The sequence below is a fragment of the Artemia franciscana genome, chromosome 15 (assembly GCF_032884065.1).
Source record: "Artemia franciscana chromosome 15, ASM3288406v1, whole genome shotgun sequence".
Taxonomy (NCBI): domain Eukaryota; kingdom Metazoa; phylum Arthropoda; class Branchiopoda; order Anostraca; family Artemiidae; genus Artemia; species Artemia franciscana.
In genome coordinates, this window is record NC_088877.1 from 24,213,858 (window position 1) to 24,228,035 (window position 14,178).

General features: G+C 35.8%; 1 protein-coding gene across 5 annotated transcripts in view; it reads left to right on the plus strand.

The window, feature by feature from the left end:
* LOC136036222 (integrator complex subunit 15-like) overlaps window positions 1–14,178 on the plus strand; it is a 46,208-nt gene that overhangs the window by 20,145 nt on the left and 11,885 nt on the right. For all 5 annotated transcript variants that reach the window (XM_065718316.1, XM_065718319.1, XM_065718317.1 and 2 more), the window contains 2 exons: window positions 261–426; window positions 4,883–5,054. In XM_065718316.1, the coding sequence (XP_065574388.1) occupies window positions 261–426; window positions 4,883–5,054 (338 nt within the window). The remainder of the gene's footprint in view (window positions 1–260; window positions 427–4,882; window positions 5,055–14,178) is intronic.

The window sequence follows — 14,178 nt, forward strand, 5'->3', positions numbered from 1 at the left end:
AATTTAAGATAAATTAGAATAAGATTAACTTAGTGACGTGACACCAACTTGCAGTTTTGCTCATAAAAGGAATAACGAGAGCAAAATATTGAGACAATGTAACATATTGAAAAATTGCCTGGAGAAACTGAATTTCAAAATGTCGTCAACCCTACTTATCACCTTCTCTTTGTATTGTTAAATTTTACTTTTACGTTACCAATTATATGCTACTTTGTTGGTTTTTGTTAGAAAGGTTAATTTACAATTTTGTCTTTTAGCAACGTGGCTGTTCCAAGGAGCATTTACTTGGCATTGCAAAGACTGTATCTGATGATCATTTTGTATTATCACCAAATAAAGCGGAGTTGACCAAGTGGGTAGAACTTTCTCCGCATTTTACCTCTTGTTTCCTCTCAACTGTTTCTGAAATTTATGGAAGAACCGGTATGAAAAATCTAGAAATTTATTCATCTTAGTAAACGAGCAGTAATTGTTAATATATATATATATATATATATATATATATATATATATATATATATATATATATATATATATATATATATATATATATATATATATATATATATATATATATATATATATATATATATATATATATATATATATATATATATATATATATATATGTACATATATGGTAAATTTCATATGAATGACTTCAGATTTATGTGTTTCTTTTATCATTCTTATCCCTTTACTAGCATTATAACCTACTTGGCGCAATTGATAACTCGTTGGATCTCTGATCCAAAGATCATAGTTTCGACTTTTACAGTGCTTAAGTTTATGTTTCTTCCATAGTCGAATTTTTTCAGCATTTTTCATATGGATGACGTCAAGATTATTTAATAGTTATAATAAATTTAGCTGAAGATGAGTGTCTGTGCTAACTATTTTAAGAACACCCTGCAATTTAGTTTGATTCTCGATATTTTTTTCCTTAAAAAACTGCATTTCCTGTCACCAATCGAAGCTCGGTACCGTGGTACTTTTGTTTTTAACTGTGTTTATCCTGCTATCATTATTGCAATAATAACTGCAATATAGTAAAGAGTGCTAGTGAAGATGGCTAGTTACGTCCCATGTACCACAGTTTGGAAAAGAGAGATTTCTATTTACATTCAGAGCAACAGTGACTTATAATTTCGAGAAAAAAATTCGTATGAATTCCGAGAAGGAGTCTGAACCTCCTCGAAAATTAGATCAATTCGAAATGCAAATTATCATGAAATTAAATTAAATTAATTATCTGAACAAAATAAATATCATGAAAATACAATTAGATATATTATTTAAGTCACTATTGTCGAAAACCCCTAAACAACGATTTATATCCCCCCACCTTAAACATGAAGAAAACTCTCATTTTTATATTGGTAACTTTGATATGCCCGGTTTTGCCTTTTTTTTTATTGAAGGAACGTCAGGTGCAGTAGCCAGGGCTCTTTTTCAGAATAAATTTTCCAATTCATTAAAGTATATGGTTGAACAAAATAAGTTTTTGTTATCAAATTAACTACTAAGCTTAGCCAAGCAACCTGAAACTTGAGACGAAGAAAATGAATTATACGTTCGTGTCCTTTGCTATCATTGCTAGTAACAGTTCACCGCAGCACTAAGACACCTGAGGTCAATAAAGCTGCACACAGTCCCCCTCAACCCCAATATATTTAAAGATTAACCGAGATAGTAAAATTTTTAATTTCAACATGTTTCTTCAAGAAACGTTCTCTATGGCAGTTTTTAATTTGATTCATTAACTGAGAACGCAAATTTATCTTTTTCAAAACAGTGCGTGGTAACGAACTATAATTAAGGAGTGACCGGGCTCAATGGTAACCGGAACTCTAAAAAACGAAATTTTTATACCAGTAGGTACAACAAACGAATCACATTTTTATGCTGATTTCAAATATATAAGTTTCATCAAGTCTTCTCTTACCCATCAGAAGTTACGAGCCTGAGAAAACATGCCATATTTTTGAAAAAAAGGGGAAACACCCCCTAAATTCATACAATCTCAATGAAAATTACACCATCAGAGAATCCTACTGTAGAGGGTTCAGGCTCCTATTTGCAAAAATATAGAATTTCATATTTTTTGCAAGAAGAAAGATAACTGATGCGTATTTGCTTTCTTCTTTTTTTTCTAGGGGTGATTGTATTGACCCAGTGGTCCTAGAATATCCTGAGAGGGCTCATTCGAATGGAAATCATAGAAGTTCTAGTGCCCTTTTCAAGTGACCAAAAAGATTTGAGGGCAAATAAGCCCCCTCCCACGCTCATTTTTTCCGAAAGTCACCGAATCAAAATTTTGAGATGGCCATTTTGTTCAGCATAGTCAAAAAATCTAATAAGTATGTCTTTAAGGATGCATTATTTAAAAAAGCATTATTCAAAAAAGATCAGAAATTAGTTTTAAAATGAAAGCTTTTTTTTATTAAGTTTTTTCAAATGAAAGTAAGGAGCAACGTTGAAACTTAAAATGAAAAGAAATTATTACGCATATTAAACACAAGGGTTGTTTAATTAGAACAATAAGAAGCTTTTCTAAAAGTACTAAAAGACTTTAGCGTAAAGAGCGAGTGCAATTTCATGGCGAGATCCCCCCTCCGAATTGACAGGGTATCCAAGGTAGACGAATTCTCCAACTTGCTGAATGCTGTTGGAGAACCGTGTAGGCATATAGAAGGGGAACTCTGACAATAGTTAGACATGATTTGGTCTTTGTTGGATTAATCCGTTATCTACCATATCTGAATAGCAGACAACTTTACTCAAAATCTTCCTCAGATTTCTTCTGGAATCTTCCTCTGGATCTTCCTCATCGGGGGTAACATTGTCATCATATTCTAGGTTAGTAAGCTTAACAACATTCCCAAACGCCACTTCTTCGTGTGTGCTCACAATTCTCTCCATGATCCAATTAATCACGTATTTGAAAAGCATTGAAGATAGGACGTTTCCCTGCTTTGCCCCTGAATCCAAAGTTATCAGATTCTTTACCAAGAGCTCATGCTCTCAGCTTTTTTACCCCTGTAATACGCTTTCAAAAGGTCTACGAGATGCGAGGGCGCCCCATCCTCATCTAGGATACACCAGAGAGCTTCTCATTTGACTGAATCGAAGGCTGCTATGAGAAGATTAGCATCAGCGGCAAACCGTATCTTTGACACTACTGAAAAAGGAGCCTCAGAATAATAATTTGCTCGGTTCAAGAACCTCTGGTTCGAAAGCTGGTTTGTTCTTTCATCATTCTCTCTTCTTGGACCTCTGCAAACTTGTTCAGGATAACACTGGCAAACAACTTTGCTGCGATATCAGCAAGCAATTTCATGGTAATTTTTACACTCTGACTTGTTACCTTTTTTGGGAAAAGGAAGAAGGACTGAAACTTTCCAACCATCTGGAAAATCCTTTTTCATCCAAATTTCTTCAAAAAAAACGGCTTGAGTTGAGCTGCAACAATCTCATCAGCAGCTTCATATAGTTCTGGAAGTAAACCATCTTCACCAGGAGACTTGCGGTTTTTCAGTAACCGAACGCCTTTCCTTATTTTATTAATATGAGGGAAGGGGGAGGTCAAGACAGATTGCATAAGGCGCTCGGGAAACTCCTGGAGGAAGGCTTGAGGCTAAGTATGGGTGATGGGATGGGCCTAGGAGTTCTTTAAAATGTTTCTTCTATCTTGAAATTCTCGCCCGTCTTTCAAGCAGATAGTCTCAGGGACTTGTGGTTTCCTCCCGGTGGTGTGCTTTAGTAATTAGTAGAGCTATCGGGAGTCATATGTCTTAGACACAATCTCGATGCAATCCACCGTTCCAGTCCAGTAGTTTTGCCTGTGTACGAGTATTCTGAATCTTTGTTTCCAAACTTCTGCTCTTTGTTTCCTAGGCTCTGTTTCAGAGCAGTATGCTCGACACTTGTCGGCAAACTTGTTAGTTTTTTTATACTGATCCAGCATTTTCTTTTTAGTTTTGAGTAGCAAGGACTTCTTTCTCTGACTCTTCCATTGTCGCATCTAACTGCTTCCATTTTCTTTCTACATAACTTTTTGTGACAAGCATTGATGCTTACCGTTATTCGTAATAATAAATAAATAAATAACCACTGGGAAGCTACTCATTGTTTTCTTCATTATTCACGGTGAGGTTGATGTTGAACCTGTTTGACAAGGCCAGACGTATTATGGCATTGGTTTTTGGTATTTTTAGGCTCGTGGCATCTATTTTGGAGGGTAAACAGCTTCTGTGTTTGGTGGATAACCGAAATTGAATTATGGTGAATAACAGGTTATGATGTGAACCAGATTTGGAGCCTCTGCTGGAACCAAGATGTGACCCAGAGTTCAGCAAATTTCAATCTGCTTATTTTATTGAAGCAATATCCTAATTGGCGACTCACTGTATGATTCATCAATTGACTTTTTAAACATTTGAATGGGATTTATCCCAAAGAAAGACAGTACTATCAAAATTTACAGCATATCAGACTAACGAAATTTGTGTTGGTCAGATTGTGAAAAAAATGAATATAATTTCATTCCGAAAACAAGGAGATTGATTCGGATACAAATAAAGAATTCACTGGAAGAAGCAGCTTTAAAATAAAAAGAGTCAAAATTTTCAATTGGGCTATTCTTGTCCAATTCGAAATGTAACCAAATTATTTTATGTCAGCTATTTTGTCTTATTTTCCTCTAAGTTTACGTCTTATTTAGTTTACATCTTATTTTACGTCTAAGTTTTCTTATGCACGATTTTTAGACCTCCATTTCAGACACAAAAATATATGTTTAACATCTATAGCTTTCTCATGCCTTGTTCAAGCGCAAAGGAATTGACGTTAGAGAACCTAAAGGGGAAACTTGTTTCAGGTACAATAAACCAGTTTAAGCCTCCACCAAGACTCTTGCTTGAGGTTACAACGGAATGGATCGCATCTTCAACAACTTTGGCCTTGGCTCCTCTACTTATAAACCTTCAACCCTTATTGCCTAAAGGAAGCATTGTTATGACTGCTGTTACGCCCTTTGTTGGACTTATACGGTATATAAACGCTCTACCCTTCTTTAACGAATGTCTGTTTGTTTTTCTTACTTAAACTAGCGTCACTGCAATTTGATTTTTGTGTTATGTTTATGAAAAACTTCCAGCTTGGTCATTGTTGGTATTGTATTTTAGTCATATTTTGGTTTTATGAGGAAGGGTGACAGGACCAAATGGGCGAGACGGGTGTTCGGGGAGGGGTTAGTTTGTGATAAGATTAGTATGCGCGATGCTCAGGCTATGATATTAGTTTCACTCGTGGCTCTTTACGATTTTAGGGGCATAAATTTTACAGAAAAAATAATAAATGTTCAAAAAGAAAGTAAAATTGGAGATTGTCAAGATTATATATCTTCAAAAAGATTGATAGGGTTAAAAAAGAAGTTTAAACTGTAGTCTAAGTAAAAAGTTAGCTATCGTAAAGTATATTTATAATCAGAAGCAACGCTATAGCGTTGCCTATAGTAAGGAGCAATAAAGCTTCAATGTTGGTGTTTTTTTCTGAGGCGATTCATATGGAAGGGGTGGTTGTATAAACTTTAGAGGATGCTCATTCGATTGCAAATCGCAAGTTCTAGTACCCTTTTTGAGTTAAAAGTGGTCTAAAGATAACTACCCCCTTGACCTCTTTTCCCCAAATGCATCTGATCATAATTTTTAGATCCATTTTTGTTCAAAATAGTCCAAAGATCGTATAATTATGCCTCCGGGGCTGACGAAAACCCCCTCACCCAGAGCCTGAGGGTAAGGGTTGTAACTTATGATATTGTCCATTGTTAAAACATGAGGCTTTTATGGAAAGGGTGGTAGCATAAACTTTAGATGAGCCTCATTTAATTCGAAAGTGAAAGTTCTAGTTTTCTTTCGAAGAGTCAAAAGGAATAAGAGGGAGCCTGTCCCTTACACCCTTCTCCCCCGAATATGACTGATCAAAGTTGTTAGATAGTCATTTTCTGCAAATTAGTCCAGACGCAACATAATAATGCTTGTGGGTTTCACAACCCAGTCCCCGGGACAAGGGCCTTAAGTTATGCCAGTTGCCCATTGTTAACATATAAGGATTTTATGGCAGGGGTGGTCGCGTATAAAATTTGGAAGGAGCTCATTCGACGGGAAATTAAGAGTTCTAGTGCCCTTTTTAAGATTTGAAAGTGATCGGAGGGTAAGCAGCCCCCTTACCCTTTCTCCAAATACATCTGATCAAAATTCTTAGATAGTAATTTTGTTCAAAACTTTTCAAAAGTCAACGAAGTATAAATCAGAGGTTGACACCCCCCCCCCCAGCCCCCGGGGCAAGGACTGCGACTTATGCAAGTTGCAAATTGTTAACATATAAGGCTTTTTATTAAGGAAAGAAGGATTATTTGATTCTGGACCTCCAAAAAAGCTTAGAGTAAGGAAACGTTGAAAGGGATACCGGACTTAGTCAAAACCAACTGTATCCTTGCTAGTTGTGGAAAGAGAATATCAGCAATATCTAAGGAACGGCTGAGGGTAGTAGGTTTTTGCTATCAAGGTGTGTTGAGGGGATGTTAAAGATAAGAGGGCAACCAGTCCCCCGCCCTCTCTTTGACTTTTTTAGGTGCCCCCTTTCTTCTACAAAAATAGAAATTTTGTTATCGTCATTTGTTCAAACTAGTCAAAAGGTGTAGATCGAGGGATGCCATCCCCTCCAGAGCCCTAAGGCAAGGATTGCAAATTATGCAACTTGTCCATTGTTTACACATAGGATTTATAATTAGGAAAATGGGAAATGTTTGATTCTGGATGTATCCGAAAAGGTTAAGAATACTAAAGTGAAACTTCGGAGAGTGTTCAGAGGTATGCTATATTAAATCAAAAGGCACTATGTGCATTAAGCTTATTAAAATGAGAATCTTCTATATTTTAAGAACGGGTTAGGGTATCAAGTTGAGAGTTTATGCATGTGTTGAAGGGGATGTTGAAAGGAGGCCAGAGGGCAGCCAGCCTCCTTCCATGGCCCTTTTAGTTCCTTCCAAAACCTTCAATCGAAATATTAAAACAGATATCCTGCTCAAAATAGTCTAAAGTTCAAATATCCATGGCTATGACTTAACACCCCACAGGTTGGGAGAGGGATGCCAAACACGATAAATCACCCTGTGTGTGAGCTGGTTGTCAGAAGGGTGTAGGCAACCTCTAGAGATGCAACACCCCCAAAGCCCAAAGGACAAGGATTTAAAATTATGTTATTTACCCTGCAACTATTACTTGGCGTAACTGTAATCTCTCAGGAACGGCTAAGATTAAGCTGAAAAAATTTAGGAAATATCGAATTGCACGCTGACGTAAATCAAAAGGCAACATATTTACTCTGGTTGTCAAAATGGCATATTATAAAATCTCAGGACGGCTGAGGGTTTCAAGGTAAAAGTTTCAGTGCATGTTGAAAAGTGCTTGAAGGCCAAAGGAATCTTCAAGCACATCCATTTTAGACCCCCCCCCCCCCACCTTAGCACTGATCAAAAATCTGAAATAGCCACTGTTTGAAAAAATTAAAAACTATTAACTACACCTCTTGGGAAGCTTTGCCCCAAATAGCCCCTAGGGAAATGATTTTAAATCGCGCAGTTTTTTTCACAGATTAGATACCGGATTTGTCATTGAAAAGGGAAGTAACTTTTTAAATAATCCTACATTCAAAAATCCTAGGGCACTTTTTGGGCTCTGAATACACCACTTTAGGGTCCACCACCCTTGAGACTTCTCCTTCCCCCTAAATGCTTTCAGAATTGAATTTTTGGAATGGTAGATAGTTGAAACTTATACGAGAAAAGGCACAAATTGGAGCTAATAATTTAGAACCGAATATTTTAATTATTTAGCCTTAAGACGTGAAGGACTGTAGAAATATTCGTTTTATAAACTGATAAAAGCCTTTAGTAATGAAATCGAACAGAAATTAATCAGAAAACGAAAATTTTCCATAAAAAAAAATAGAGACCATCAGAAATAAATTCATATTATAGTTCAAAGTCATAACGACCAGAAATTATTATTAAAGAATAAGTGAAACCCAAAACGAGCACACATTAAAATTGACGATCATAGCAAACATAAAGATAAGTGATGCAAATATATATGAATAAATAAATCTTCAAATGGGTACAAATTTATTTGAATACTCAAACCAAGGCTACTGTCCCCTTGCCCCTCCCCTAACCGTTAATGTCTACAGTCTAGTGCTTCATTATTGTTCTACTGAAAAAGATATATGTTACGAATATTTTCTTTGATATATTACAACATGGAAAACTATTTGTATGTTGAACAAAGTGCTTTGATTTTCAAATCATCAACGACAAATAAGAAATAAATCAGTATAATTAATCAACGTGATTGGAATGTATCGGAAAGAACTAGCGAGAATACTCTGAATATTTCAGATTTGATGATATTATTGCCTGGAAGTTCGGAAATACAAGGTTTTTTTTTTTTACTTTAATTGATTTTGATTTTTCATATTAATAAATGTAAAAAAATATTGTATAGCATAGCTGTTTTTCAGAAAATTTCAAATAGCTGTCTTACCATTACATCTTTTTAAAAGTGTCAATTATTTGCCAGACGTTACAACAACAACAAAATTTTAATTTTCAATGAGAACGAAAATTAAAGTGAGTACTTAAAAAAATGTCTCATTGTGTAAGTATCTGTTAAGAGCTGACTTTGAGTCTGATACTTATCGCCTAGAATTAATATTGAAAATGAATTTAATAGGTTTATTGCCTTTGGTATAAAGAAATTTTCAAGAGAAAGAAACATCTTTTATGTCATGATTTTTTAGAGGAACTCAACTCGCAAGAACTCAAATCGCAGCCTCAGAGGGCAATTATCCTTTTCCAATCTTCAAACCATACTTTTTTCCTCTCTATATTTGAAACAAAGATCTATTAGTACCGTGTGAAAATTCTTAAGACAGTAAAAAAGATAATCAAAATTAATCATTAATGTCCGAATAATTATTCATAATAAAAATTTGGAAGATTAATTTAGACAAAATACGTTACAATAGTACGCAGCAGACATCATGGCTTGTCCCCTCTATTGTTACGTCATTGGATTTTGTCTATATGTAAGTTTTCTTTCGTTTTTCTCTTTGTTTTTTTTCTATAGCGTTTGTGTTTTTCCTTTGTTTTTTTTTTCATGTTTTTTTTAAGCGTGTTTTTTGTTTACATATTTTTCCCTCGTTGATAAAGGCTTCCGTATGTGAAGGCGAAATATTTGGACTTTCACTATTAATTTTGCGTTAGCTGTTCTTAATAATTTAATGTCTGAATTTCATAAGGAACAAAAATTTTGAAGATTCTTTTGCGCTCTTTAAAGGTCCATCTTTAAAGGTCACCCTCTGTTGCGTAGTAAGAGAATAATCGTTTTGTAATATTAGTCATTTCAGTATGTTTCCAGTGAAAAGTAACTGCAAACTTTATTCCATTCCGCTTATTTGTCTGCATTGTTATTAAGGGCCGAAAAAATAAGCCGAAAAAATAAGCCGAAACAATTTTTTTTTGACTCGAGCACGGAACGTTCGGGAAGGAGAATTCAGCATCTTTAAATTGCATTTTTGTCGAAATCAGTTTTTGAGCAGTAGGGCATTATCTATCTCAGGTTGCGAAATGATAAACTAGTATCTCCGCGGGATGAATAGTTTACTAATATGTTTACAGCACGCATATTTCAGTCAAACTGATAAGAAGGGAGGGATGGGGGTAAAATTAAATAAAGAAACAAAATAGTTAAAAATCTGTAGGCTATGTAAAAAGTTAGCTAGTAGATAGTCTATTTTTATTTTATCTTGAAACAGGGATCCCCCTAAAAACCTTTTCATGTACATTCCCATTATTTGCTGGCTCTAAATTCAAGGAAAGTCAGCGTTGGATCCCTGGCCCTAATTATCAGATAAAAGTCCCACTTCTCTTATATTTAAAGTAATTTCACTTGCATTGTAAATTTTTCTTAAATAACCTATATTCAGTTGCGCTTTAAATTTGTTCATTTTTCAAGCTTAAATGTAACCTAGAAAACCTGTTCGATTACGGCATTAATTCTCCATAAGAGTCATCATACTAGGTGACTGAATCTTGTCCATGGATACTGTCGAATCTTATTTTGGGTTTCATTCTGTTGATTGACCCGCGTCGACGCTGCGTCGTGTCAGAGGCAGCCTTACTTTTTGTGTGGATATACATTTCTTAGTGAGTTCATCGAGAGTTTGTGAAAAAGTGCGTACATTATTTGTGAAAAGTTCGTATATAACTTGTAATAAGTTCGTCTATAGATAGCCTAGAGTTCGTCTAAAGTTTTGACCAACTTTCTCTTAGAGTTGGATTAATACTTTGATCAATCAAGTTAAGTTATATTTTATAATCCCGTTCTTGGTTATTCCCCTTACCCATTTAAGTTAGGAAGAGAGTTTTTAGGCGAGATCTTAAATATATATATAGAGGGGCTTCCTGTTATTAATCATCCCAGTAGATAGTAATCTATAATCTACATCACAAGTCTTTTCACTATAAGAAAGCCCTGAAAGGTAACAGACGAAATATTTTGTTTTTGTGAAAACGTAACCAGCTAAACACAGGCTAAACCTGAAATACATAGGCTACACACTTTTCTTCTTTCTTTTTTTATTCAGAGAAAAAGAGAACTGGAAATCGGCTTTGAAGCTGGAGTCAAGCTGAATTTCTTCTGTGTTTTTCTGTTTGTGAATTTCTGGAGTGCTTCGAACTGCTGAATTTCTTTATAACTGTACCAGAAATCTGACGTATGATTTTCCCCATGGTGGTTACCATTCCGAATATATTCTGGAAAGATTAAACGTCTCTTCGTGGTGCTAAGCATTGTCTTTTTCCACGGGATTGTCGAATTGGACTGATCAAATGAAAAACATTAATTAGAGCAAATTTACTTATATCATTTAAGTTTTATCATTTAAGTTAAGTCTATCATTTAATGAATTTACTCTCTATCAGCAAAATTAAAATGTATCTTCATCAGATAAAAATTACCGGCTTTATTCGAACAATATATACTTTAAGTGTTATGGTAGCCCAAAAGTGTTGGTAGTTATTGCCCACTGAAGTAGGTACTCAGTAATAGGAAATCATCCTAATATCATGATAGGTATTCGTCACTAATATCACTGTTCACAGGGTGCAGTGTATCTAGTCATTATGCTGGTTTATTATATTCTGTCAGATCTACTATTCATAAGGAAACCTCATGTTCGACCGTTTCGAGGATGCTTGTAATCCAAGTGTCCTTGAATTTTTCGAATAATCTTGTTCGAATTTTCTAACATTTCCCGTGATACTTAGATCCCTTGTAGAGCATTTATCCCACTGCGTCTTAGCCAAAATATCACGCAAGTAGATCACACTAAGAAGAAGTGAACTTTAAAAAAAAGTGTTATTTTTCTAGTTGTGACTCTTGAAATTTTCAGTGGTTTTCAGTCTGTCAACATTTTAATAAAGCCAGAAATCTTGTCAAATTAAGTCACCTGGTTCTGATTATCGGAAATATAAATTACCTGTCACGCGGTACTTTTTTTTCTTCATGCTAGTGACTCTGAAAACTGGGTTACTAGGTATCCATCCTATGGCTATTAACTTGACATTAAATAAAAAAAACAAGTTTTTTAACTGAAAGTAAGGAGCGACATTAAAACTTAAAACGAACAGAAATTACCCCGTATATGAAAGGGGCTGCTCCTTCTTCAACGCCTTGCTCTTTGCACTAAAGTTTGACTCTTTCTCTTCAACTCTACTTTTTAAAAGAGCAAAACCTCTAGCGTAAAGAGCAGGGCGTTGAAGAAGGAGCATCCCCTTTCATATACGGGGTAATTTCTGTTCGTTTTAAGTTTTAATGTCGCTCCTTACTTTCAGTTAAAAAACTTGTTTTTTTTATTTAATTTCTGAACGTTTTTTAGTTAATCCATGTTTTGATTTCGGCTCTCCGCAGATGAATAATTAAAGCGAAATTTGCATATTTATTTATTTGGCTAAATGGCTTTCCCATAGTTTTGACCGAATGATTTTGCGAAAAAAAGGAGGGGAAGGAGGCCCAGTTGCTCTCCAATTTTTTGGGTAATTAAAAAGGCAACTAGAACTTTTACTTTTTACGAACGTTTTCATTAGTAAAAGATATACGTAACTTACGAATTAGCTTACGTAACAAACTTCTATGTTCGTATGTTTTTATTACGTATATGAGAAGGTTCGCCCACTCGTCAATAACTCTTTGCATTAAAGCTTAAATTTTGTCCCCTGAATCACAAAGGCCGTAGAATAAATAGTTGAAATTACTAAAAATCCTTTAGCGTAAAGAGTGAGGTATTAGGAGGAGGTGAACCTCTTATATGCGTAATATTTTCTGTTCGTTTTAAGTTTTAGTGCTACTCCATACTTCCAGTTGAAAAAAACTTTTTCATATTTATTTTCTCATTGTTTTTTTAAATAATGCTAGAAAATGCTGCGCCGCCTTTATGGAAATCTTCTTCCCCCATGACAAATTCCTCCATGGAAAATTTTCTCCACATAGCACTCTCTTCTCAACCCTCCCCCCTCGCAACCAAAAAATCCCCCTGAAAACGTCTCTACATTTCCCAATAACCATTAATATATGCAAACACTGGTCAAAATTTGCAACTTGCAGCCCCTCCCACGGGGACTGTGGGTGAATAAGTCGTCACCAAAGACATAGTTATAAGGTTTTTCGACTATGCTGAATAAAATGGCTATCTCAGAATTTTGATCTGACTACTTTGGGAAAAAATGAGCCTGGGAGGGGGCCTAGGTGCCCTCCGATTTTTTTGGTCACCTAAAAAGGGCACTAGAACTTTTCATTTCCATTCGAATGAGCCCTCTCGCAAAATTCTAGGACCACTAGGTCGATACGATCACCCCTGGGAAAAAAAAAAAAAAAAACAAATAAACACGCATCCGTGATTTGTCTTCTGGCAAAAAATACAAAATTCCATATTTTTGTAGATAGGATCTTGGAACTTGTACAGTAGGGTTCTCTGATACGCTGAATCTGATGGTGTGATCTTCATTAAGATTCTATGACTTTTAGGGGGTGTTTCACCCTATTTCAAGGAGGCACACTCGTGCCTCTATAAAGAGGCGACACACGACAATGTTAAGCGATCTTCGGTTCCAGTGGTCGCAGAGGGATGGGGAGGGATGCATTTCGTAGCCCGAGCTCCAACTAAGAAACCTGCAAAATTTCATCCCCCTCCAACTTTTCCTTCATGGGGAAAATCTGGCCGAAAGTTTCGACCCGTCAACCACAGCCCCACTTTAACGTTGTCCGATCGGGCTGAAATTCACAAGTTAAGGTCCCCTAGGGCCCAGGAGCTTATCGCGAAATTTCAGCTCGATTCGATAACTCCTTCCCTGTTTTCCAGAAACCACGCATAGCCACTTAAAATTCATTTTCTTTTTTTTTCCTAGACGCCTACAGGTCACATCCGACATCGGATCTGGGTGTACGAAGACTCATTCGATGTGGAATTCTCCGAGTAAGTGTCCTTGAAAGTTTCGTAGGAAAATCTTAACCCCCCGAAAGTTTCGACCCCCTAACCCCACCCCCCTTTTAACGTTGTTCGATCGGGCTGAAATTCACAAGTTAAGGTCCCCTACGGCCCAGGAGCTTATCCGCGAAATTTCAGCTCGATCCGATAACTCCTTCCCTGTTTTCCAGAAACCACGCATTAGCTACTTAATTAACGTCTCCATAAGAGCCCATGTTAATTTGAAATTTTTAAAATTTATTGAGAAGTTATATTTACACACATGCAAGTGATTAGCTCAGTCAGTAGAGCGTGGGACTTTTAATCCTGTGGTCAAGGGTTCAAGTCCCTTAAGGGCGGTTTTTTTTCACAACATCAAAAAAATTTTGATAACACCTGGACAGCTTATCATTTGAGAGATAACAGAATATTAGCTTCTTATGAGCAAAAGAAACATTTCGGTCATTCTATCTATTTTTTTTCTATTTTATACAATGATTTAAAAGCGGAGGGGGGGGGTTCCTCTCCTAATTCCTGTACGAGGAGTACAGGAATTATTAAATTACATCCACCATGGATTGTAGAAAAACG